Consider the following 27,788-nt stretch of genomic DNA (forward strand, 5'->3'; position numbering starts at 1 on the left):
TCTACCTGTATAGTCCACTGTAATCTTCTTCAGTCGTTTAGAGATGACACCGGTCTAACTGAAGAAACTTCTTCACTTGGTTTACTTCTTATTTACTTAAACAATCAAGAAAAGAATCAGTCAAATGGACAACACCAACCCTGTTATTTAAAAATATATATTGGCTAAGTCTCCCTTGACAGAGACATCTGGAGTCACACCACCTGTCTTTTCACGACAACCTGTTAGATGTTCAAACGTTGAGAAATCATTTATGGGGAGTATTTTATTGCACATTAAGGTTTAAACCTCTCTCACTCAGTCAACTGTAAAATAAAAACATTTTTAATCATTTCTGCGTAAACAAAACACAAGGGAAAATGAAAAAAAACACACACACAAAGCTGCATGTATGGCTAAATATGACCCTTTTATGAATCGTCAGTTATGAAAAGTGTGTTTGTGTCTGCTAAGGTTTCTGAATTGCAACAACATGAGCATTACTTTCACAACAGTGTGTAGATTACCCTAAAGTATGAGCTAAACACACAGGAGGAATACATAGTCGCCATACGTTCAGAAGAAATTTAAATATTTACCTAAAGTCTAGAATAAATGGCATGTGGCATTTTTGGCAAAGCAAATAAATGTCTTGCTCATCAAGCCGTACATACGGATCACTTCACCTGAAGATGTCGGCTGTAGTTTGAAATTTCTTAATACACTGCTTTGGTAGTTACAAAAATGGCACACACAAAAAGCAGTGTTGTCAGTCCTGAAGTAGAAAGTTGTATTTCCCAAAGTCGAACTCATCGGGCATGATGAGCATGTCTTCCCTGGCTTTGGCCAGCTTCTGTCGCAGGAAATCTCGTCTCTCGGTCCATTCCTGAAGCTCCTCGGGGCTGTGGGCGTAGTCACAGCTCACGCCATCAGGACAGCTGCCACCCAACCTGTTCATCGTCAACATGGTACAAAACGTCTCAGAAGTTTTATCAGTGTATGTTTGACATTTGCTCTTAATTCCCAATAAAATGACTTTAATTTATTGGAGAATTTGGGAAAGCTGGGAAAGTTTTCAGTTCCAAAATGGCTTTTCACTCTTTAGTCGGAATTAAAAAGAAGCCATCACCAATGGAGCTCAGTACCATGAGTATTGTCCACTCCTTAACCGTTTAGCAGACTCGATCCTGAATGGTATTTGCTGGTATCACAGATTTTCTTGCGAAGTCAACTAATCCAGAGAGCAGACCAGCTTTCAACTACTACTAGCGATGTTTGTTGTTTTGACCCAACTGTGAGGTGACCAAATCCAGCTGACATAACTACCACTGGGTGTAAAAGTGAGACTTTTCTAGGAGGACGCTGTTCCATCCATGGGCATGAGCAAAAGTCAGCATACAAGTCTAAAGACCATGTATATCATATCTAAATGACTGTGCAGAGGTTCGGGGCAACACATGTAAATACAAACACACATAAACGTTCACGACAGCCACTATCAATACTACAAAAAACAGCAATAAGGATAATTCATAAAACTGGCTATAGAGATCACACAAATTCCCTCTGCTTAAAATAAAAAATACCAATATTCACCAACCTTGTTTATCAATGATGTCAAAAAAAAGTCTGTCCCAGCTTTAAAAGGGTAACTTTAACATCAGGACATTAATAGCACTCTTCTATTTCAATTAGAAATCTGTCAAAATGTCTCAAAGCATATTGATTTTTTTAATGTAGCTTGAATGATTAGGATGTTGGGCTATGATGATTTCCAAAAGGCAAGTGATCTAAAGATTAATCCTATCCAGACGGAGCAGCTGCTGCCCTTCTAAACCCCTGGTTATGCTTGACTCACTGGTCATTACTCACATGAAGTATGACATCAACACAGTGCAAAACCTTCTATACCAGCTGCAGTCTTTTCTTAAACAGTAGGTTTCCCTGCTGAGGAGAACACAATCTACAACGCTGGAATAGCAGCAAAAGAGGTAATGTACAGAAAGCGCATCATTCAAACACAATCAATTCTGCAGATCATTTCATCTTTTACAACTGCTGCAACAATCTACCTCCATAAGGCTGTGCTATCTGGGAATTAGGGCTGAATGATAAACATAAATATTTTAAATTTAGTTTAGTGCAGTTTAAATCACAGGAGCTGCAATTATTTGATAGAGGCAGAATGTGTCACAAAATACCTGTATAAATGAAGCATTGAAGTGCCACAGAGATGAATACTAAAGGTCATGTGTGGTTTGCATATATCCAAGTAAAAAATATTCTGTTTTTTATGTTTTTTCTTTGATACATTTGACATGTTTGGTTTAAAGGGAGAACACCTACATTATAATATGGTGTATTTGGTATATTGTTCAGATATACTGGGAATCCCTCTGTTTCTGTACTCATAGATTTTTAGAGATGTGTGTGGAGACGGAGCTGCTCACTAAATGGTCCATCCATCTTAAAGAAAATATTATAAGTTTTACTGATATACATGTAATCACTTTAGATATTTTTAGGAATTTTTTTGAAGATTTTTACTAATTTTTTTGAAAATATTTACAAGAATTTTCTTGCCAAATTTGGGGGATTTTTTATTAATTTTTATTTTTTTAAATAAAACTTTTAAGGGAAATTTTTAACGAATTATAGGAATTTTCTTCCTGAAGATTTTGCAAATTTTCAGAAATTTGGGGAATTTTTTTTGCTGAATTTTTGGATTTTTTTCAGACAAAGAAACACTATTTTTTGGTGCCCATGAATGAGGACAACAGGAGGGTTAAACAAAGATCACAAACAACCTAAATTAATGCTAGCAATTCAGCGAAAACAGTCAGCATGTGCAGCGGTCAGCTAGGGTCTGCTGCAGCTTCTGCTTAAACATGTAAAGTGATGGAAGAAATGACAGTTTGAGAGATTTTTGGAGGGAATCCCAATCGATTGCTGCAGCAAAGCGAAAGGAATTATGGCCAAAGAGGACAGAAAGTGTTATGAAATCAATGGGCCTCAGGTGGTAGTTGTTACAGGAGGGGTGTAGGAGGTTGGAGAGGTATTGAGGTCTTCCCTGATAGGGTCTTGTAGATGAGTAAAAGCCAGTTGTTGGAGTCACCTGGTGTAAAGGGAGGACCAACCCATCAGTTTGTAAAGGGTGGAGAAAGGTGCACCAGTAGCAAGATGAGTGTCTGAGTGATGGAGGGCATCAAGCCTGTTAAGGACACATTTAGAGCCCATTTTATAGATGACATCGGATTAGTCGAACATGTGGAGGATGGTCATTTCATAAGAGTGTTTTTGGCAGAGTATGTAAAGGAGGCCTTATTACGGTAAAGGTTCAAACTAAAAACACCGGGATGGTCAGCTGAAGTGAACACTGACAAAACCGGATGAGGAACAGATCTTACTTGGAGCAGATTTCAAAGTGTCTACCAGGGAACCGGTAGCTCCACATCAGAGCCTCGTCTTCTCCCTCACAGCTGAACACTCTGTCCTTGTGCTTCTCAGAGGAAATGTGCTGCTGCCACTGCCGCTCACCGTTACTGTGTTTACCACACAGACGGCAGTGTAATCCAGTCTAAAATATGACGGAAACATTAATATAATCTTTTATTACTGATGCCGTCACAAAAAGATTTTAGTTTTGCTTTAGTTTCATTTTACTTGAGCTGTAAACCCACCATTGGTTCAGCATAGTCGGTTGGCATAACGATGGGCTTTTCCTCTGGGATGGGCTGGGTGAGCATGGCTCCATCTGCTTGGCGGTTTTGGGCAGTTAATGTCAGCCACATGTCATACATCTGCTGCATGTCTCGCACTACAGGTACAAAGACAATTCTCTTAACACCATGAGGATGTCCAGTGAGTGGACTGAGGAATGTTGAATGTATTTCAGAAGTTAAACTGCACTGAATCTCTCTGCTGGAGCTCAAATGCAACAAACAACATGATGTCCACATTAATAAACACCGACAAACAAAATATAGATCAAATATACTGAAACTCTACAAAGAAGTTGCACTGCAGAGCGATTTTAATAACTCACAGTCATTATTTTTCATATACATCCACATCTCCTTTTCCTCCTCGCTGTGAGCAAAGGTGCAGTTCCCAGTGTAGGTGCATTTCCTCTTTTCCAAAATCTGAGTGCATATCTGCCAGGAGGAAACATCATGGTGTTAAACACACATCACACTGTTAAGTACCAACTTTCAACAGACAAAACCTTTGAGTTGCATTTCAATAAGATGATTCTGCTGCCCCCTTGAGGCCAACAGGAGCAGTGTTTCATTTAAGTGCACCAGGCGTCTGAATTAGGAGCATTCCACAGAGAAATGCTCATTTGTTGATAGGTTTCTCTCTTATAAGCAACAATATTCTTCAGTTTAGAAAAAAGAAAACACCAATTCCAATAGGGACCATGTGAGAATCATGATTGAAAAATATATTTATTTGGTGGTTTGTGCTGTGTAGACACTTTACGATCCTTCTTAGATCAACCAAAGGGAGTTTTATCGATAGCTCCAAATGTAGGAGCAGCATAATGGATATATTTTAAGTTGAAAAGAGAACAAAGTATATCCTGACTTTAACTTGCCAACAATTGTGCAGTCAGCTTCAGTTTTTACTCCGCCAAGGAACGGCGGAGTTATGCGACGATCGGCGTACGTTTGTCCATCTGTTTGTCCGTCTGTGCGGAACATTACTCAAAAACTGATTAACAGATTTGGATCAAATTTTTAGGGAAGGCCAGAAATGACAAAAGGATCAAGTGATTAGATTTTGACAATGATGCGGCTTATTTTCTGGATCCACGGATTTCTTAAAGATTTCTGTATCACTGCAAGATAGCAGCATGGCATCACTGTAACTATGACAACAACTGAACAACTCTGACCGGTCATACGAGAAACTAGTGCTTGCAAAAGGTTTATGAGTAGGTATTGAATATGTACAAACCGGCATTATGGGAAGGCATACGCTATCTCAGCTGCAGTCTGAATGAAAGTGGTATGATGCGAATTTGCGACGATCAGCATCAAGGGGCTAAGATAATTTTTTCTGCCTGCTGACAATCACATGATTGTGATCCTACTACAAATCCACCACTGCGGACTTATCAGGACTTATCCATTGGAAATCACACAAGGAACAACTGATTTAATTGTGGGAGTGTTTCCGAATCTCATCAATTAGCGCCGCCTGCTACATATTTCGGTCACATGATTCGGTACCCATACATAACATACACGTGCATAACACACACCTGTGCTCAGCGCAAGGTCATTTTGTTTGTGGGTACATCGATATTAAATGGCCACATTCTATAGTGCTGTGATTTCTGCCACAAATTTGAGTGATTTGAATGATACGACTGAGCAGCCTTGGCGGAGTACTGCTCTTTGACTGCTTTTCTTGTTTTATACAGTTGTTCAAACACAAAGGCATGTAGTAAACATCTGGTCAGCCACAAATCGAACAAGGGACTCACTGTTGTCAATGTGACATGCATCCTAATGAGGTGGCCCCTGTTTATAGAAAACACTCTTTGTGGTTACTGTGAACACTAAAAAAAAATACTTTAGATCTTAATTCAAACATAGCAGAGGATATCAGGGAAAACAGTGGCTGATGTTGGGTGTTAAGATGCAGTGAGCAATTTTCACACAGGTAGTTAAAGATTCTGTATGTGAGATTTTGAACATTCATACAGCAGCACACAACTCTGCACGGATTTACTTGAGTAATGGTATCAGACCCTTGTTCATCACTGCGGGAACAGTTGACATGTTTGGTTTAGAGGGAGAACACTTACATCATAATACACAGGGAAGTTCTTGGCATGTGGCAGCGGTCGGATCTGAACCCATTTACTTCTTTCTGAAGACCTGGCCAGCAGGACTCTTCTCTCTTTAGTAAACCTGAAGATGTCAACACAAGAAGGGGACAGAACTTCTGTAAGAAACTGGTTTTTGAATAACAAAACATACATTAAAATGGTTGGTTTTTGAATGAAGAGACATAAAAATTGATTAAGTTCAACTCTATATAACAACATTCTCTGGGTAATTGCAGCTGCAATGTGATCTTTGAAGTCGAAGGTTTAGCATTTGCTCAGTTGGTGAGTATGTAAAACAAAAAAAATACAAAAAAAAGCTTTACTACAGTGTATACAAGTGACTTGGGTTGCTGGTTTCATTATTCAAGAGCATGTTTTTTTTAATTTGAGAACATTATTTTCTACTTGAGACAGAAAGGCAGGATTGGAAGTTAAAGCATCACAAATTCTTAACGCAAAAGGAACAAAATAATGCTTTCAAAGTGAAAGACCACACTCAAGATTAAAGATTGAAAAAGAACTCCACTGTGAGTGAGTTGTGCAGCCCTGACATGAATCTCATAAGGAATAATTGTTATGACTTCCAGATAGTGGCAAAGACTTAATAAGGATCAGCTTCGAGGAAGGATCACACAGCAGAAATTCAGATAACTGCACTCATAAGTTCAGGAGGTGTGAATACGATTCAGTTTTGACACGATGTGAAAGCTTTCAAGTCCCTCGCTAAACCCACAATGAAAGTTTTATTTATCAAACTCTCTCTGATAGTATGACACAGCTGTATTTATGGATAAGTTTTGTAATTTAAGGAGGAGAAAACACCAAATATATTGTATAATCTCCAGACTTGTATAAGCACACATGTATATATTTTTATGATTACTATCATTATTTCTAAAGTTCACAGAAACAAAATGTCCCAAACTTTACTGTAGTTACTGAGGAGAATTAATATATTAACACGATTCACTGACAGTGGAAAGTACATTTACTCAGGTACTATGTTTAAGTATTAAATATCTTACTTATTTCATTTTATGTTCTTGGACATCCGTGAAGTTGTGTCATTTCAAACTAACTTTGAGTTGTTTGGGGATTTTTTTCCTTCACCGACATATATTTCTTTGTTTTTGACAATTTATGAGGAATTTTTTACATGTTTAGGTCATTTTGGACCTTTTTTAAGTAACATAGAACAATTTTTCTGAGTAAATTTGAAAAGAAATGTAGTTTTTGATAGTATTTTGTCTTTCTAGACTCATTTTTGTTTTTGTTGCATACAATTTGAGAGTTTTTGACCATGTCTGACTAATTTTGGAAGGTTGCAGTTGACACATTTTGAGTTATTTTTGATCATTTCTTTGTCTTCATGGACTAACTTTGGTCTATTGAGTCATTTTAGATAATTTAAGGGATTTCAGACAGTTCTCAGTCAATTCATTGTAGCATTTTGGACAGACTGAGTTGTTCTTGATAATTTGTTGTCTTTTTAAAATAATCTTTGGGTCATTTTTGACATGTTTATGTTATTTTGGATAATTCTGAATCACTGTGGAGAATTTAACCATTTTAGACATTTTTTGGTTATTTTCAACCAAGTTTGTGTCCATTTACACCCAGTTTGGAGAACTTAGAGTCGTCATCTTGGACACATTTTGAGTAATTTAAAACAAATTTCTAAGCACACATATTACTGTGACTCACACATGTCTGGCTTTGGCAGTGCAGTACTTGAGGGCTTTGTCTGGATCGCTGATCTGGCCGTCCCGCCAGCACTGAGCGCAGGCAAACTTCATCTTTAAGCTCAGACTCTTTCTAGCAGCTCCTGCTGCTCCTCTCGGTTTGTTCCAGATCCCTCCAGAAGACAACTGCTAGAAATTAAGATATAAAAACTAAGACTGAGTTCACAGAATAAATCCCATATAATGCATAGTTTACAGGCAGAATTGCATCAGCTCACAATTACAGAGTCGACGTGTGATTATTTAAACAAGTACATTTTCCGCACAGATTATATGAAAAATATCTCAATCGCATCGCATCTGAAGCACTGAACTTCTTTTCTTTGTTAAAACTTCTATTCTTAGGTCAAGGGATTTATTCTTATGTTCACAAGCCAGACCTGGTCCACAGCTGTAAAGGAGACATTCTGTTATGCCGACTAAAAGCAACATATCCTTCAGAGTGGACCAGAGTGCGACCGATTCCCCGGACATCCATCAGTGGGCCGTTCGTGATTTGCAGAGGTAAGAATCTCAACATGAAATATGATAGAAAGTCAGGATTTTTCTGGTGAATCCTATTTGTTAATTCCTAGTTTTTGTAGCTTGTAACGTGACAACTCAAAGGAGAAAATGCCCCAAACATTTTAACATATCAAACACAGCTAGAAGGCAGCACAGTGGCTTGGTGGTTAGCACTTTCACCTTACAGCTAGAAGATCTCTGGTTTGCATTTCGGCCTTCCTGGGATCTTTCTGCATGGAGTTTGCATGTTCTCCCTGTACATGTGTGAGTTTTCTCTGGGTTCTCCAACTTCCTCCCACAGTCCAAAGACATGCTGAGGTTAATTAATTATTCTAAATTGGCCGCAGGTGTGAATGCGAGTGTGTTTGTCTGTATATGTAAGCCTGCGATAGACTGGCGACCTGTCCAGGGTGTCCCCTGCCTTCACCCTAAAAAAAAAAAAATCTACCTGTCCCAAAACCCACTTTCATTAATGGTGCAGCTGTGGAGATTGTAACTCAGTACAAGTATTTGGGCACCATCTTGGATGAAAAACTGACTTTTGAGGCCAATACGGACTATACCTGCAATAAAGCCAACCAGAGACTGTTTTTTTAAGGAAGCTGAGGGATTTTAATGCTGATAGTTCACTTTTAAAAATGTTTTATTCATCCTTTCAGTCAGTCCTAACTGTTGCAGTGAGTTGCTGGTACAGGAACCTTAGCTGTTGGGTTTCTAAATAAGCATTAGGCATGTGTCCTTGTACTGTAGGCTACATATAGAGTCACGATAACTCACCTGATGATATTTATTATTTATATCTGTGTTTCTATGTATTGTACTGTACTGTTTCATGGTATGAACTTCTTTGTCGACTGCTGTTGCAAATCAAATTGCCCACATCGGGACAATAAAGACTTTCTAATCTAAATCAGCTGGGATAGACTCCAGCCCCCCCGTGACCCTAATGAGGATTAAGCGGTATGTAGATGATGGATGGATATCTCATATGATAAATATGACAACGCTCACTTCAAAAGCTCTGTAACTTATGATGTAAATTATGAAAATAAGATCGGACAAGAGACTAGACGAGCTGACCTGGAACAAACTGTGACAAGTCAGTCAAAATGGCAGAAAAATATTGTGTTGTTTGGATACAAATGACAAAAATAGTTTCTTACCTTGTTCCCTTTCTGTTTGCTCATGTTTTGCGGCTCCTGCTTCTCATAATACTTCATGGACACTTTCACAATCACACCAGGGCTAATACCTGTAAATAACAAACACACAGAAATAACATCACTATCCACACTTAGAGAAAGTATAGTAAAAACTTCCATCTTTTGGTTTGTACTATAGACATTGCAGTTAACTATTCCTACAATAAGTACAAAAAATATTATTTTTCCAAGACTGAATCTCTTCTGATTGAATACCTACTCAATAGGAGTAAATGAAGGCAATGGAACAAGCTGTTAAACAATACTGACATGAAATACTGACACCATAGTTGGTATGACAAATGTAATGCAAACTGTTGCCCGTTTTACATCCAACACATCATGCTTCTTTTCACTGCATGGATGGGAAACTGAATATTTACTCTGCTTTTAAGTATGGTTTGGTCTTAATCCAAAGTTTGGTGCTGAGCAGGTCGTGTACAGGAGGTTTCACAGTTGGATTTGGAACAGCACTGATGACAACAGAGTGACTCAAAAGAACCATGTGGTGTGTACACTCTGGTTAACTCTATGAGCTCAAGGATATTTTCACTACCTTTACTTTTGAGCTCATATTTTGGTCATTATAGGGGCTTTGTCATATTTTCTATCTTGCTTTGTTTTTTTCTCAGAACTGAACAGAACATCAATTCCCGCCGCCCGCTACATGTTTAGGTCACACAATTCGTTGATTCGTACATATCGCACACATGCATAACACACACCTGTGCTTAGCTCCACGTCATTTTTTAAAATAAAGATTCATCTGTCGGAAATGACACAAGGACTGAGCATCCTTGGTGGAGTACTGCGCTCTCTGAGTGCTTTTCTTAATTGATATGCATTACAACTGGCTGCAGTAAATACTTAGAGAAAAATTCTACTGAGAGGCACGGGTGTGAGTTGGATGCCTGTGACTGCCTCTGGTGTATGTTGGGAAATGCACTTTGTACAGCCTTTGTGTCTGGATGGTGTGTAGAGTGGGTTGATTACACTTGAGGAGCGATTAGCCTGGAGCTCCAGACCTCCTCCCAGCCCTGGTCCTCCACAAACCGGGATTGGTCCTCCACCACAACTACTCCTCCTGCAACATCCCAGCAATCACTGCACATGAGTACATATTTGCAACCAAGACTCTGAGTCGTGGTGGCTGGTATTTGCGACCAGTTCGCCCTGGTGCCTCCTTGTGTTTTGTGGTCATATGTGGTCTGCTGGGTCCCTGAGGGGTGACTAAAGACATTTAGAGCTTCTGTTGGCAGCTGCTAATTTGGTGTGGAGCCCCCAGACTCAGTTTGAGACTGTGGCTCCTGTTTGCAGTCCACCAACTTCAGGAAGATGCTATTTTGCAGTCTGAGTCTTTGTGTACTGTGTGTTAAATGTCTGTGTTTAGAGGCACCAGTTTTGTGTAGCTAGTTCTGTGCACTGTTTGCATTAGATTCTGTTACCTGTGGTGGGGCTTTCTACTGCGTTTAAGTTTGGGTACAGAGTATAGTTTTGTTTGTGTTAGCTAGGCTGGATACTCTGTTAGCCTTCGCTTGGTTTTATTTTATTCTTTGATTTGACAAAACCCACAGACTTGTTTTGCTTTGCTTGACCACTTCTTTGTTCAATTTGCTACTGAGCAATAAAGTCCTTTACTTGAACCAATGACATCTGGTTATTTTGTTACATCCAGCTGACCCTAGTGGGTGGATCGTAACAATGCTCCAAAGGTTAAACCTTTTAAGAAAAAACAAAGCAGCAAATATATCATTCCATCTAAACACACAAGGTTGGGTAGCTTGCAAACTTAACATTACTGATATGTTCATCAGACAACTAATGATAACTGTGAAAACCATTTTCTTGAAAGTGATAAAGCTTTAAATCCTGCACATCTTAAACAGTAAAGCTTCATACCAGCCAACAATTAGAATCCACTCATTTACACATCAAGTTTTCTGGTTGCAATTAAGTTTTTTTTCAGGCTACAGACGCATAACCAGGTTGGTGAAAATGTTTCCGGAGGTCAGAGCCTTTCAGCCAAATACTCTCATCCTGGCATTCAAACGTCGACGGGTCCTTGAACATAGCATCAAATGCTAGCTGACAATATCCTGTCTGCATAAGGAAAAGTGTCAAAACCTCTAACTGAGACTTCCACAGGTTTTCCAGACCTGGAAAACTGATCTAAAACTTTCCGGTACACATGGAAACACTGTGCATGCCTCTGATAAGACTGTACCTGTGGCTCGCTGCACCCTCCAGGTTTTGAGCTCTATGACGGAGTGGGCATAATAGCAGCTGTCCTCTCTCTGGCAGCCATAGCGGATGGACTGACGGCACAAATCCAAGTGGCACAGGACGCTCAGCGGTCGAACCTTACTGTAGTTCACATTGTGGGTCCTCACCACAAACGCCAAGCACCTGATGGCCACAGAAGGACAAATCAAAGTGCGATTAAGACGCAGAAGAAGACGCGTGAATTAGAATTACTGCAAGATTTAAATGAGAGAGAGCGTGAGAGGTCATGAGATGAATAGTATGTTATAAACACACTCACTTATTAGCATCGAAGTTATGGCGAGCATTCAAGTTAGAGCAGACGGTGGGTTTGTCTCTGCAGCGCTCGCTGATGATTCTAGGTTTACTGTCATAGCACTCCTACAGAGATGCAGTAGAGACACAGAAAAGACCAGCGACAGGGTGGAGAGGAACAAAGAAGGACGGACATTCTTTATGAATGACACATGCAACATACAGATCATAGCAACACCAACTGGCATGTTTAGATTTTTGGTTTAAACAGTGTATATCGTGTAAAAACCTTATTTATACGGAGGATAAAACATGATTTAATTGTGAACAAACACATGCATTAATAAATTCTAGCTACAATACATGAATAAATGAAATAAAATAACAGAATTACAACATGACCAGCAGGCTTTTGAGCAGTTTTACTGTATCTTTTTTTTCCAGAACAGTCACAGCTGTCCAGATCATCTGTGATTTGATATAAAACTCGCACATTTTTTATGATAGCCTTCATATTAAAGAAAATGTATAATGAAATGACTGTTTTTATATGTATATCAGCATAAAACTTTGTTGGTAGGCATAGCTTTCCATAATTGCTTTGGGGAGGTCTGAAATCTGACAATAACAGAACCATGATGGTGGGATACTGTAGGAAATTGGGGCAAAAAAAACACATGCTTGGTGTTTTAGCTCTCCCTAGAGTGCAGACAAAACACAGAATTAAAAGTAAATCCGGACGTGTGCACTGACCTGACAGAGGAACATGAACATGCCTTTGTTCTCCTGTAGGAGGCGAATGATGGCGTTTACAGGATCCAGTTTGGAAGGTGTTTCAAACAGCAGGTCTCTGTCCAGTTTTCCCTTCCTCTCCTCTGTCCAAACGTCGATCTCCAGCTGGTTGTAGGCGAATGTGCAGTTCTCTCCGTACTTACACAGGCCCAGATCCCCCGACTTCAGCAGCTCTGGACATGGAAGAAAACACACAACGCGTTCATGAATCACACATTTTAATACAAGTTCTGTTTTAAACTGCACAGTGATTTGATTTTCACTTGTGACTGGCATGAATTCTTCCTGAATTCTTTTGTCATGGCAGTAAATTGGCTTGATCGCATTGGAAATATGCAAACAAATAGGACAACTTCCCCAAAACTACTGAGTCTTATTAAGAATACTTGACGCTCCTGAATCTAAACCACCTTTCCCGCCCTGCTGTAAAGTTTAAGAGTGTTCCTGTGTGAAAGAACAAACTGTGCTCTGATGGTTTGTTTCTGCCTGCTTTGCGGTTTCAGTGTCCTCTACATAAAATGTGCATCAACTTATCTACTCAACCTGTAGTTCAGTGATTCTGACATCTACGTTTAGCGCTACACTTGCTAGTTGTGTATTTTCTACGAGCTTGACCAGTTAGCTTGTAAACACCCTTAAGTTGCCGTGCCTCTAAAGTTTAAAGATGTAGCTTTTTCCAAAACAGTCTATGCTATCCAGATCTTTCATCATTTGATATGGTAATACTGGACTGAATTAGAATTTTTGGAATAGCGTTTATATTAAGGAAAACATATTTATTATTACAAAAATTATTATTAAAAACAAAATCACTACAACAAAAAAAAAATCTTGAAACTGAAAGCTAAAAAGGCATTTTTAGATTTTTTTTTTAATTTTTGACAAATCTTACTGTATTGTACATGGAATAACAACACAAAAGGAACATAAAAAGAACAGGAAATAAAAGAATTTGGAAACTGGACAGCAGCATAGTGGTCCTTTTGTGAAAATATTCATTAGCAAACAATTGCAAAGAATTTTTTAAAGTGTGCGCGCTTCTTGCTAAAACTGGAAACTCATACTTAAATCATAAATCTAGCTATGTTGATATATTAAAATGTTTGGGGCATTTCCTCCTTTGCGTTGTTAACTATGCAGATCAGTTTACCTACAACAACTAGGAGTTAACAAACACGATTCACTTGAAAAATCCTGATTTTCCATCATACAGTGGTGGAAAAAAAGTTTTCAGACACCCTTAAAATTTTACACAATCTCAAATATTATCATGAAATATTTGTGGAAAAATCTTTTCTATGTTTCAAAAGGTGTGGCTGCATTAGACAGACACAAACAAATACAAATTATATTTTTTTGTTTATCGTTTACCAGAAAACAAAACTAAATCCTACTAAAATGAGGCAAGACTTAAAATTTCTTATTTTTATGAAACCAATCAATTTTAAGATTTTAATAGCTTTTTTTAAAGCATTTGTTTAGTATCAAGCCTGTGACTGGACTAAAAGAAATTGCACTTGAAGACCTTAGAGTGATTTTTAACATCATATTTCACAATTTCGGTGTCCAAACCCTTTTTTCCACCACTGAATTTCATCTTGAGATTTCTACCTCTGCAAATTACAAATGGCCCACTGATGGATGTCCGTGGAATCGGTCGCACTCTGGTCCACTCTGAAGGATATGCTGCTTTTAGTCGGCATAACAGAATGTCTCCTTTACAGTTGTGGACCAGGTCTGGCTTGTGTACATAAGAATAAATCCCTTGACCTAAGAATAAAAATATTAACAAAGAAGAAACAGCTCAGTGTTTCATGATGCACATTAAATCACAAGTTTATTTTAAAATCTGATGAGGACAGGAGGGTGTTAAACTCCCTGGACAGTCAAATCATCACCAGCTAAGAAGCAGCAGGATGATTAGAAGTCCTTGCTGCACTACCGGTATTTTGAGTAGGACTAAACTCCCGACATACCTTCCCGAGGAAAACAAGCTGAGCAGGCCTGCAGGAACTCGTGGGTGGAGGACAGGGGGTTAGAGACTGCAGCTGGAGCTTGGTTTTCCTTCACCTAGTTTCCACAATAAGAATAAGAGTTCAGTTCATGCAAACAAATCAAACAATCAAAGAGTCAGTAACAGAAGCCAAATAATCTGTCTTACGTTTTGGTGTTTTTTTGGGGATCGCATTACTGGAGCTGCAGCACCGTGAGGAGGGACACCTGAGGAGCAATGATGGAAAATAAATTACACTTTGGTAAATGATCTTTAACCTTCCTGTTGTCCTCATTTACAGGCTCCAAAAAATATTGTTTCCTTGTCTGAAAAAAAATCCAAAAATTCAGCAAAAAAATTCCCCCAAATTTCTGAAAATTTGCAAAACCTTTGGGAAGAAAATTCCAAAAGTTACCCTTAAAAGTTTTATTTTAAAAAAATCCCTCAAATTTGGCAAGAAAATTCTTGAAAATACATTCAAAAATGAGTAAAAATCTTCCAAAAAAATCCTAAAAATATCTAAAGTGATTACATACATATCAGTAAAACTTCTAATATTTTTATTAAGAACATTCACATAAAAATCAATCAAAATCCATTCACTGGATTTTGGTTGACTTTTTTGTGAATGTTCTTAAGAAACATTTTTAACATTTCTTTTTTCCCACCAAAAAATGTTCAAAGATTTCCCAAAAATGTTGAAAATGTGGACATCAGAAGTTTCACTGTGAAAATATATTTTTTCCACATTTTCAAACTTTAAAACAGGTCAGTTTTGACCCGCAGGACGACACAAGTTTTAAAGAAGGAAGAACGTATTTAAGGTGTTTGAAATTTCAGATTCTATTAATTGTATCATTTGGGCTAATGGAAAAGAACGACATTGCCATAAGTTTTTTTGTTCTGCGATATGCATTATGATATGGAATTACTCAGGAATTTTCATCAGATGTATCTGAAAATATTATCTGTCAGATCTGGCTTTGCACTCACCAATACAGAGCTTTGTGGTGCTTATTTAAATGGTCAAATAAATTAGTTGTCTTGCCTTATGATGTGGCAAGACACTGCTGACAGATCCTGTTTTTGTCAACATCATCCTTTGTTCAGCCAAAATATTTCCAAACACCTGACCGGGGCTGCACCATTAAGGCCAAAATGATAATCATGATTATTTTTATTAAAATTTAGATCACGATTAATTGATTTTAGAGGCAAAATATTTTTGTTGCACTTCGCATTTAAATAAACTGCTTTCGCCTCCATGTTGTCCTGCATTCCTGCTATTAACACATTAAATGAGGCTTTTCTTCACCTGAATTCAGTACATCTCCTAGTGGCAAAATATACATTATACCGTACCCATAACTCCTCACTTACTCAACATCTGCTTATCACAGACACAACTGATTCAAGTACCCTAAATGCCTCACATGCAGGCTGTCATAGACAGTAGGCTTGGCGACTGCAGTCAAATAAGATTCTAGAGTCAAATTTACCCAAACTGAAACTGAGTGATTTCATCTACACGGGCTGTTTTCAATAAGAGGAGCATTTTAAACATTTAAATCATAGTTGATCATGTGTGTCTAATTGTGGAAGGCAAAAATTGTAATTAGTATTTCATTAATTGTCAACCCCAACACCAGTTAAGGTTCTTGGTTTGCAACCAACCAAACTGAAATCTGGGTAAGTTATATCACAGAATTATATCAGGTGAGTTTTCTCTTGGTATCAAGCAGCAAAAAAGTTATAGTTTGATGTGTTTAGGTTAATTTGGCTTAAAATTCCGGAAATGCTGAAACAATATACCACGTAGACAGACATGCCTAAAGTGTTTTCTTCCTTCCTTGATGTTGATATGCATCTTACAATGTAGGTCAGTGGTTCTCAAACTTAGGGGTTGAAACCACCTCAAAATACTACTCAAAAATGAAATAAGTGAACTGATGATTTAAGGGATAAAACCGAAAAATATTTCTGTTTTACAAAATTAACATTTCTTTTTCAAATTTTCTGTTTTTACTACTCAGTGCAGTCTCTTCTTCATCATAGATTTTGCGAAAAGGTTTAGAACCATGACTGAATCCAAGTAGCTACTTTCAGCATCTACCAATCAATGTGAAATGCAAAAATAACAACTTCCTGCTTTGCCAATAATATAAAAATTCATCAACGAACCATAATCACCAATTGAGCTGACTTCAGGCAGCAAGTCCAGGCCTGTTACTCCGACACCTTCCACCGAGGGAAACGAGTCCAGGGCATCAAGGGATTCAAGCTGCTCCATGGATTTAACACCAATTTTAGGGACCTCGCCAGCAAGACCATTCTGACGACAGACAGCCTGCGGGGGATCTAGTTCATCGAGCAATTCATCAAGGGACTTCTCCCCTGCGTCCAGCTCTGTTTGGGACTTATTAATATCCTCAGCAGCAGCAGCAGCACCTGGCATCACATCCAAGAAGTCATCAAGAGAATCGAGGGAATCGAGACCATGCAGGACTTCCTGCGCTGGGGAGGTCAGTACCAAGTTCGAAGCTACTGCTCCACTTCCAGTTCCAGAGGTCGAGAGGTCATCTAGGAAATCCAGTGTTGCAACTGAGGTGCTGTGTGCACCGCCTGAAAAAGAGTCCAGGGAGCTGAGTTGGCTGATGGCTGAGCTGAAAAAGGCGGGAGGCAGCTGGGGTGTTGGGGCGGGTAGATCAGAAGAAACTGCATGATTGTTAGTTGATGCCTGGCTGGGGACTGAGAACGCTGAATGGATGGGAATCTGGAAAACACGGAGAAGCAAACTTGAGTTAGAAAGGACTGAAAAACAGTTGAGACAGAGCATTACAGGGGGTCCTCGACTTACATCTGAGTTCCATTCCTATGGCGCAGCGCAAGTCGATTTTCGCCGTGAGTCAGAACTCGGGCGAAAATGTAAACAAAGCCGTTACGTGCATCACAGTATCACTGTTTGCCCTGTTTCAAGCATTTTACTATATCTAATTTCACTTCCATCTCCTTTTCTTTGAAGTGCTGCCATCAGAAGAGTCTGACTGACACTTGGGAGCCATAATGAAGGGCAAAAAGATAGCGAATGTAGCACAATCCAAGGTGGCGTACAACCAGCGAATGTAAACCAAGTCGTCTTATAGCGCCGTGTGACAACGTATTCGTCCGCACCGCTCACCAACTATTACCACATAACCAGTTCTGACATACATCATAAGCTAAGAACCCCCTGTATATAGTGCCATGTGAACATATTTGCAGAGACCTTCTATTTTTTGCATATTTCTCACACTTAATTATTTCAGGTCATCAAACAAATCTTAATGTAAGACAAAGATACTCCAAGAAAATGTAAAGACTGATCACAAACTGTAAGAAACATCTGACTGCAGTTGTTGCTGATAAGGGTGGCCCAACAATTATTAGGTTCAGAGGGGCAAATTCTTCAATAAACCACAATTTTAAAACGCCATTTTGTGTTTTGGGGGTTATCTCTGTGTAATAGTCAATAAATATAAATATTAGTTTGTCGATCTAGAACATTTAAGTGTGAGAAATATGCAAAAATAGAAGATTTCTGTGAAACACAATATCTAATACTTTTCCACAACACTGCATACATACATATACGAGGTTTTAATGGATGTCTGACGATAGCTGGATAATGTTGGTATGATTCTGTATCTTTTCTGTTCACTAGAAGGTCAAGACATTTAAACTTCCAGCGGGTGTCACAGCTGCGAACAATCTTTGTTGTTTCATGTTTGTGGTTTTTTTTTGTCCTATACGAGCACTTGAAAAATATGGCACATCGCTTATGTTTTTTTTTTTATGTGGACTGTGGTTGTCCACATTAGTCGAACAGAACAGAACACAACTGTGGGGTCAATATGGACCAGCCTGTGGGGGACATTCCTTCTGTTCTCATGTACTGCAGTGAAACCTGCCTTGAAGGAAGACATTTGGCAACTCAGGGGGCGGCATGAGATCATGGCTGAAGCCTGACAACAGGGTTTCTGGATTATACTCCTCAGGACACACACATGTCAAGTTTTCAAGCTGTGTAGACTAAAATAATGTTTTCTCTTGGAGATAATATTCCATCTAACCCCTCTCACATTTAATCTATCAGCTTTGGCCATCAGACAGAAGATTGTGAGTCCGACAGACCCAACTGAGCAGAACGTGAAACACTGTTTGTGTTTTTCTTGCAAAAACTTTGAATGTATCCCCAAGTGAGGTCACACAAATGAGATGCTACAATGAAACTGGCTCACGAGGACCGCCCCAGGAAAGGAAGACCAAGAGTCACCTGCCTCAGAAATCCCAAGTTAACAGCAGCTCAGATTAGAGCCCAGATAAATGCCACATGGAGTTCTAGTAGCAGACGCATCTCTACATCAGCATTCAGAGGAGACTGAACCAATCAGGCCTTTATGGTCAAATAGCTGCTAAGAAACCACTACTAAGGAAAAGCAACAGGCAGAAGAGATTAGTTTGGGCCCAGAAACACAAGGAATGGACATTAGACCAGTGGAAATCTGTGCTTTGGTCTGATTAATCCAAATTTGAGCTCTTTGGTTCCACCTGCCGTGTCTTTGTGCGACGCAGAAAAGGTGAACGGATGGTCTCTACATGCATGGTTCCCACCGTAAAGCATGGAGGAGGAGGTGTGATGGTGTGGGGGTGCTTTGCTGGAGACACTGTTGGGGGTTTATTCCAAACTGAAGGCACACTGAACCAGCATGGCTACCACAGCATCCTGCAGCGACATGCCATCTCATCCGGTTTGCGTTTAGTTGGACCATTATTTACTTTCCAACAGGACAATGACCCCAAACACACCTCCAGGCTGTGGAAGGACCAAGAAGGAGAGTGATGGAGTGCTGCTTAGGTCAGATGACCTGGCCTCCACAGTCACCTGATCTAAACCCAGCCGAGATGATTTGAGATGAGATGGACTGCAGAGTGAGGGCAAAAGGGCCAACAAGTGCTCAGCATCTCTGGGAACTCCTTCAAGACTGTTGGAAAACCATTTCAGGTGACTACCTCATGAAGCTCATCCAAGAGTGTGTAAAGCACTAAAAGCATCAAAGCAAAGGGTGGCTATTTTGAACAATCTAAAATATGAAACATGTTTTGATTTATTTCACACTTTTTTGTTTACTACATAATTCCATACATGTTCATTCATAGTTCTGATGCCTTCAGTGAGAATCTACAATGTAAATAGTCATGAAAACAAAGAAAAACCATTAAATGAGAAGTTGTGTCCAAACATTTGAATGGTAGTGTATGTTGGAATGAAATTTGCTTGACAATTATACAGAAAACATAGTCTCATGCAAGGTTTGTGCTGTTTGACAAAGTATCAGAAATTAGACATTCCCACTCATAGATCACTGCAAAGTAAATGTTCCAGCTGCTTCACCAGGTAATAAAGACTTAACTTTAAAAGAGATAAAAATGCAAAGAATGTTGTGTGTAATGGATCAAGTACTAAAGTTGATTTTGCTGCTGTGGTAAAAGGAAAAGGGCGTGATTTGTTTCGTGAATGAAATAAAACACCACAGTAAAAGCAGCTCCTTGACAGTTTTTCCCAACAATCCAACCTTTCAACATTTGGACATTATGAATGTACTATTGTGGTTTTCTACACCCTCTATCTTAGTTCCTCTACAACCAAGGACATCCTCTTCCTATCAGCAAAAAGTTAGATAATTGGTCTGCAAGGACAAACTCCACAGAAATGTTTTACCTCAGTTGGACCCTGCTCAGTAGGAAAGCAGTCTAGCAGGCTGTCTAAGTCGTCTCCCAGCCGCTCGGAGTCCTCCAAAGAGTCGGGTACTGCATAGACAGCAGGCTGGTTACTGCTGGGAGGCGTGCAGGGAAAGGAGGGCTGAGGCATGCTGGGAAAGCTGACTGAAGGGAAGCAGGAGGACATTTATTTGGATTTTTCCTGTAATAGCAGAAATCACGAGATTATGTATGTTGCCAGGATTGTTAACGAGTCCAGAATTCTCACCTGGTGCAACAACACTCAGAGGATTCAAACCATTTCCTAAATTCTCACCAGACACCTGGAAAGTAGAGGGAAAAACACAGAACATAGAAGTAGGCACAAATAAAAAAGAGGAGGAACAGAGTAAACAATGAGTAAGAGTTCAGCAAAAAAAATCTGACAGGAAACTTTGCATAATTACTGTTAGATCAACTTTTAAAGTATTTAATTCCCCTGACAAGTCAAAATATAATTTGACTTCAATAATATTTCAATGTTGACATATACATCATTATCAATTACATTTATAGTTAATTGATTGTAATTGATAATGATGTACATGTCAACATTTAAATATAAATTTGTTTTATCTGTGTTCTGTTCAATACTCAACTCTTAACTGCATCTTATCTGATCATAACTAAGCTGAAGACTGAGAAAATCCTTAAATATCATTTGCTTGTCCTCCACAATGAACAAAATCTATATGTTGACTTCACTAACCGTTGCTTTGACATAGGGTTTTCGAATTTTCAGTCCCAGATGGACGGCCAGCTCTTGTGCGAGTTCGTTCACCTGTTTGTCCTGTCAAGAGTTGAAGGAATTAATTAATTAATTAATCCACTGCAAAGCCAAGAGTTTTTTATAACAATTATGTAGCGTAACACACTCATTACAGCTGTCAGAAAGGAGATAATCATAAAGATGGAGTTGAACATTTTAGTCAAAACAGCAAACTGTACTACGAATGCCGTGAGGTGTGATGAAAGAAACAAAACAAGAGACTAAAGCCATGCTAGTGGCTCGAGGAAGTTAGTTTATGCACAACAGCACTTGGAGCTACATGCTAATGCTGGCTTGCAGATGTGCAACAGGTATTATGCTTAATATGTTGACCTATCTTAATTAAGCATGTCAGCATGTTGACATTCACTAATTAGCTTAAAACGCAAAATAAAGCTGAGGCTGATGGGAATGTCATTAATGTCACATATGTAGTTTTAAATAAATAGTATCAACCATCAACTTATGATCAGCAGTCCAGAGCCTCAACCACCACAGCCAAGTGCCAGCTTCTATTACATTTCATACATGTTCTTACTGTGATGCAGTGTTGAAAACAAATTTCCTGCTCTTGTGAGTGACAGCCATTGTTTGAAATATTAGCATAAAGTCTTCCTTTACCTGAGGAGCAATGAGCAGACATTTGGTGGTGCAGTTGTAGGCCTCCTTGTACTGTCCAAGCTCCTTCAAACAAAGTGCCTTCCTGTACAGGGCTCTGCGGCTCTTCTTACACACTTCCAGAGCGCTGTCACAGTCCTGCACTCCCTGATCATATTCACCCTGTGCAAAACATGGGAAAAGATCATTAATGACAGTATGGAAGTGCAGTAAGTAAAGGCAATGTAACATATGATATGTAAATTCACAGGCAGGACAGAATTCTCGACTTGGTGATAATGTGTAGTTTTAAATAAGACAATATATAAAGAATAAAATGATGGTTATCAAAGCACAGTGTCCTTAATTACAATATTTCAAACTTGGTTTAGTTATTGAGAAGTGTGTCCTAAATGGTAAGGTCAGGAAACTCTCCTTTCTTGACAACTGTTAATTGTATCAATAGGAGTAACTGTGGACACTGAAACACCTTTGATTCTGAACTGTAATTATTCTAAATACATTTTCTTCCAATCACCCCATTTGTTTTTATATGAAGTTCAAATTAGTGAGTATAATTTACAACATCCCAGCTCTTGTAATGCATACTATATAATGCCAAACATATGATTTCTGCATGTTTATTTCCAACATAATTTTTTTTAAGTAGAAAAGGTCAAAATTATTGGGTTATTTGAATCTCACAAGCATGGAAATGGAAACATCTGTGTTGACTGTTGGTCAACACAAAGTTTGGCTGAATCATCAAGGACCTCTGGCCGCCATAACTGCTTCACTGGCATGACCACAAGCCTGATGGGACAGTCTGAAACTGGTTAGATATGAATTTCATTACTGGTTTAAAGTAAATTCATTCAAATTCATCAAAATAATATACAATTAATCTAAAAATTATTCATACCCAGCACAAATTTTGGTTTACACAGAAGTTTTATCTGACCAATAACTTCCTTCTGGCTAGAAATTACATAAATGAGAGATAAAAGACAATAGAAAACTGTTTTAGAATTGTTCAGAATAAATTTGAACTCGTTGTTTGGGGGCTTGCTTCAGGTGGGTCCACATAGCAGTCGACTGCTTGAACCCTGCTACACCTGTTTGCAATTTTAGTTTCAATCAGCAGTTATTACAGGTTGATCTGCTTTTATTTGACACTAAAGTTGACTGACTCATGTCTGATGTGGGTGTGGAGAAGCAGTTGTCACAACAACTTCCTACATGTATGGTCTGAGCTCTACTGTTGCTCATTGTAACACTTCGTTTGTAGAATTACGTAGAGACACACAGGACCAGATCTATCTCACCATACTGTGGTAGGCAGCAGCTCTGTTGACATACAGGCTCTCTAGCAAAGCTTCAGGCATCTGGATCTCCTCTCCTTCAGCATAGTATGAGACATTCAAGCCTTCACTGAACTCTTTGACAGCCCGACCCCACTCTCTGTCTCGGAAGAAGGCATTTCCCTCATCGAGAAGGTTGCACACTAACTGGGTCAAGAGGTCCTGGGAGGATGAAAAGAAAGAGGGGAATAAGATGTTGGTGGTGTGTTTCTAGAATGTTTGAATGTTTGCACATTCTGCACAGTACACACATGCAGTCAGAAGAAAGGTAAGCGGAAGCAGGAATCAAGAATTTAAAAAAAAATATCACAACAGTTGAGAAAATCATGATGGGATGTGGACAAAAAGTAGCACAGTAACCAAAAAGCTCTCTCTACCCTAGGTCTTTTTTCTATGCACTCTTGGCAATATGAGCAGTCTGTCCACTTCTGTAGATGAAACACCACATGCATCATGAACAATGTGCTGCCTGATGGCTTTAGCTGTCATCCACTAACAAAAGGATTCTTTATGGCCTGTCTTAATATAACACTCACATGACCATGTGTACATATGATGAGATTTACTGGGAGCTGAAGATGTTCATGGTAAATTTCCTGAAGAAAATGTCATGGTCACTGTTTTAATATGCTGAGACATTTCACAGCCTTTCAATACATCTTTTTTTTTTTTTGCCAATCCATTAAATAACTGTGAAAACATCAACCTCAAGGTGGCACAAGAGGAAAAATTAAGTGATCACTGGATTCAGCAGGATTCTTTCCCTTGCCAACAACAATTGGCCTCTAAGTTAAAGGCAATCTGTCAAAAGCCTTTTTCAGGGATGCAGTCATTTTTTATTAATCTGACATCAACTGGACATGTTGGTTTAATGTCCGAATGAGGACCCTGGTAACTTTTCCTTGATGGCAATCTTACTGTCACAAGCCTGCATGCAGCTGCACTGACTGACAACGACAGTACTCTGAGTTGTGTCAAACAATTTGCAGAGAACTTTTTCCACATTCCAGCACCAACACTGGTTCAAAAACACAGCGAAGAGCTTAAAACACACAATTTATGTTCCAAAGTCACCTTTCTCATTCACATTGCCCTACACTTGCACATATTTTACATGAAAACAGAGCCATTAAAAAACTCTAAATAATAAGACTGACTAATTATGAATGTAAAACACATTGAAGCTGAAGTTCAGTTATTTGCCTCTAGCTGATTGTAGGAGTCTTTCCTCTCAGTTATAAAACAAGACACATCTAAGCATCTCCAAAGACATGGAACAACAGCAATAACTTTATTAATTACTTATAATTTATCTCCAACATGGAAACTTGACCGATAAGAATCTAACAGTAAGTCCCACCATGTATGATTCTCCATTCACAGAGCCACAGTCTATCAGCTGCATATAAATCATTTGTTATGTGTTGAGATATTATGTATTTGACCAGTGGGGTAGGTTTTCTAATAGTTCTCTCTTTTTATTTATAGGTGCATTATTATGCATTATTTATCACTTGATGTACCGTCTAATCTTTCATATATGACCAATTTTACATGTTTGCTGTGGCTCTTTGGGTCACTGTGGTGAGTATGGTTGAATGAAAGAATGAGGAACATTAACATTGACTTGAGTCTGAATGAGGACGAATCCAGCCCTGTTACACATCTCATGTTTGAAAACTCTTACAAAGCGACTGTACTGAGACAGGTTTGAAAAAAGCTAAGAGTAGCTGTAAGGCTCCCAAGAAGATTATGGGCAAGAGAAAAAAAAATCCAGTCTTGCTGATTTTACATGCAGCCAAGGATGAAAATAAAGAAGTTTCAAGTAAAAACAGAGAAGGAGGCCTGTGACTTTAGCATACAAATACACCGATCAGGCATAACATTATGACCACCTGCCTAATATTGTGTTGGTCTCCTTTATGCTGCCAAAACTCCTCTGACCCAATGAGGCATGGACACAGGACCTCTGGGGTGTCCTGTGGTAGTGAATTCTGTGGGTCCTGTGGGTTGCAGGGTGGGACCTACCTAGATCAGGCCTATCCTGGGACATCCCACAGATGCTCAGTAAGTTTAGATCTAGGGAGTGTGGAAACCTGGGTGAACACTTTAGCTCTGTTGTGTTCCCACGGGCCACTCCTGAGCAGTTTTTGTGGTGTGTAGGGAGTGGCAAATGGCATCAAGGACTGCTGCTGCCATGGGGGGCTGCTTGACCTGCAATGTTTAGGTGGGTGGTACATGTCAAACATCCACATGAATGTCGGGACTCAAGCTTTCCCTGGAGAACGTTTCATTATAACAAGATAATCAATGTCAGTTCACCAGTCAGTGGTCATAATGTAAATAACAGTGATCATTAGGTACTATGTCGTGTTCCGGTGGAAGACCTTGGATTTTGGCTTCCGTGTTGATGAGACTTTGACATCCAAATAAACATTGCCGCAAATGGAAATTCCAAACGTCACTGGTCTACCCCCGCAGGAAAATGCACCCCACCACATCGCCAAAACATCAACCAATCAGGAACGTCTTGGGGAACACGACAATCACACAAGATGTCGATTTGACCTCCAAACTTCCAAGACCTCATACTAATCAAGCATCAACAGGATGTAGTGGAAAAAGTTTGATTCACAGAGGCTCCAAAGGATCCACTGCCAACACCCTGGTGTCGGAACCCCTAGGACGCCCTGAGGTCCTCTTGTCCATGTCCAATGGTTCAGATCCATTTCTGACCACATAAAGGGGACAAACACAATACTAGGCAGGTGGTTAAGTTATGTTATGCCTGATCAGTGTAAATGCCCACCAAAACATGCACCAAACCCAGAAAGCAAAAACAGAAAGGAGAGGAAACAAACTGTGAACAGCTGGTACCTGGTAGCCCTCAGGCTCTGGATAAGCCAGGGAAGACCTGCAACACAAGAGGGAAAAGTCGCTCAGAGATACTGACACCGCTCAGCTGTACAGAATATGAGTAAGTCCGTTTCACTTTGCGTGAGTGTGGAGTCAAATGTAGTTTAAATGCCCTCACTGTATGAATGCCAGAGCTTTGCCTATGTCCTTCCTGCGTTTCTGTCGGACAGGGTCCATGCTTGTTCACTGTAGGGGGGAAGGGCAGGGGGAAACACCAAAGAGGGGTTAGTAACAAAGATGTTATTTTGATAGAAGCTACTAGACTCCCACTGGCAGAACAGGAAACCAGCACCTCTCCGCCACATTCACGACACTCTCTCAGCGGCCGAGCCTGAGCTACACCGTCATTTACTGCTCTTTATCGGCACCAGCAACTCCGAGCTTACTGGCTGTAGTGGCGCGACTGGGCCAACTTCAGACACACCTACCTGATGAAGTCAGGAAGTTCATTGAACCGAAGTTTAAAAGCGGCTCATGCTGGCTCCGAGGAGGAAGACGCGGACAAAGTTTAAGGCGCCGAGAAGCCGCAGACAAACGGGGGAGAGGAGAGAAGCCGCCGGAGCTGGACGTTCACCGAGCACCGGTTAAGTTTCGATTCCCAGCAGCACCCATTAGACACAGACCTCCTCCGAGCAGAGCGCTCACGTGACCTCCTTAAAACCAACTTTATTGATAAAACAATGTGGTAACAATACACATAACAGCGCAGCTATAACAAAAAACAAAAGCAACACAATGTGAAACCATAACATAACTGGGAGAAAAATACAGCAAATGTTAAAATTCAATTCATCAAAATAAGTTTTAACCCTCGTGTTGTCCTGCGGGTCAAAATTGGCCCATTTTAAAGTTTGAAAATGTGGGGGAAAAAATATTTTCACAATGAAACTTCTGATGTCCACATTTTCAACATTTTTGGGAAATCTTTGAACATGTTTTGGTTGAAAAAAAGAAATGTTAAAAATGTTTCGTAAGAACATTCACAGAAAAATCAACCAAAATCCAGCGAAATCTTCTGTGTATAATGTTCTCTGCGTTTTTGCACTGTTTCTATTTATTCTGTACTACTTTTTTTTTTACTATTTTTTCTCCTTGGAGCTGCTGTAACGGTGAACTTTCCCCACTGTGGGATCAATACAGTTTATCTTATCTTAAACACATGTATACCAAAAACATTTGTAATTGCAACAATTTCTGGGAGAAATGGTGTATTTTCTGGAAAAAATGCAGTGGTGACAATACTTTCGTCCATGACTGTATATTGCCAAAAAAAAGAAATATCTGTCATGATTATCTCAACTGGGCTGCACAGTGGTGTAGTGGTTAGCACTTCTGCCTTGCAGCGAGAAGGTCCCTGGTTCGCGTCCCGGCTTTCCCGGGATCTTTCTGCATGGAGTTTGCATGTTCTCCCTGTGCATGCGTGGGTTCTCTCCGGGTACTCCGGCTTCCTCCCACAGTCCAAAAATATGCTGAGGTTAATTGATTATTCTAAATTGCCCGTAGGTGTGAATGTGAGAGTGCTTGTTTGTCTATATATATATAGCCCTACGACAGACTGGCGACCTGTCTAGGGTGTCCCCTGCCTTCGCCCGAGTCAGCTGGGATCGGCTCCAGCACCCCCCCGCGACCCTAGTGAGGATTAAGCGGTGTATAGATAATGGATGGATTATCTCAATTTAATAAAAAGAACACAATCAAAACAATTTTTGAATAAGCTCATTTTATTATTGTTAAGCTACTTAGAAGGTGTTTTTTTTTTTATTAAATTCAGACGATTATTT

General features: G+C 39.5%; 1 protein-coding gene across 7 annotated transcripts; it reads right to left on the reverse strand.

Annotated features, from left to right (window-relative positions):
- Positions 1 to 247: 247 nt before the first annotated feature.
- On the reverse strand, positions 248 to 26,652 carry LOC111570319 (zinc finger CCCH domain-containing protein 7B-like). 7 transcript variants are annotated; one of them, XM_035949439.2, is made up of 23 exons: positions 26,436 to 26,652; positions 26,126 to 26,193; positions 25,969 to 26,005; positions 23,056 to 23,253; positions 21,755 to 21,913; positions 21,074 to 21,154; positions 20,594 to 20,648; positions 20,327 to 20,490; positions 16,759 to 17,341; positions 14,737 to 14,795; positions 14,552 to 14,645; positions 14,187 to 14,345; positions 12,537 to 12,748; positions 11,809 to 11,909; positions 11,491 to 11,672; positions 9,228 to 9,316; positions 7,523 to 7,689; positions 5,795 to 5,900; positions 4,025 to 4,133; positions 3,660 to 3,796; positions 3,387 to 3,556; positions 3,095 to 3,190; positions 248 to 929 (listed from the first exon to the last, which is right to left on the reverse strand). In XM_035949439.2, exons 2-23 carry the CDS (start codon positions 26,182 to 26,184, stop codon positions 749 to 751), a joined length of 3,198 nt encoding a protein of 1,065 aa, XP_035805332.2. In that variant the 5' UTR covers positions 26,185 to 26,193; positions 26,436 to 26,652; the 3' UTR covers positions 248 to 748. The 7 variants fall into 7 exon arrangements, with proteins under 7 accessions (XP_035805332.2, XP_035805331.2, XP_035805330.2 ...); XM_035949438.2 differs by having other exon boundaries at positions 7,523 to 7,686; positions 16,750 to 17,341; XM_035949437.2 differs by having other exon boundaries at positions 16,750 to 17,341.
- Between the last annotated feature and the right edge of the window lie 1,136 nt (positions 26,653 to 27,788).

The sequence above is a fragment of the Amphiprion ocellaris genome, chromosome 19 (assembly GCF_022539595.1).
Source record: "Amphiprion ocellaris isolate individual 3 ecotype Okinawa chromosome 19, ASM2253959v1, whole genome shotgun sequence".
Classification (NCBI taxonomy): domain Eukaryota; kingdom Metazoa; phylum Chordata; class Actinopteri; family Pomacentridae; genus Amphiprion; species Amphiprion ocellaris.

Bases quoted from the DNA above. Each gene is read 5' to 3' on its own strand.
- LOC111570319 (XM_035949437.2), bottom strand. From the start codon at position 26,184: ATGGACCCTGTCCGACAGAAACGCAGGAAGGACATAGGCAAAGCTCTG. The intron at 14,796-16,749 runs GTTCGTTGATGA...ATTGCTCCTCAG, and splicing joins CAGCTCAATTGGTGATTATG to GTGTCCCTCCTCACGGTGCT. The intron at 930-3,094 runs GTGACTCCAACA...GACGATGAACAG, and splicing joins TGGTCCTCCCTTTACACCAG to GTTGGGTGGCAGCTGTCCTG.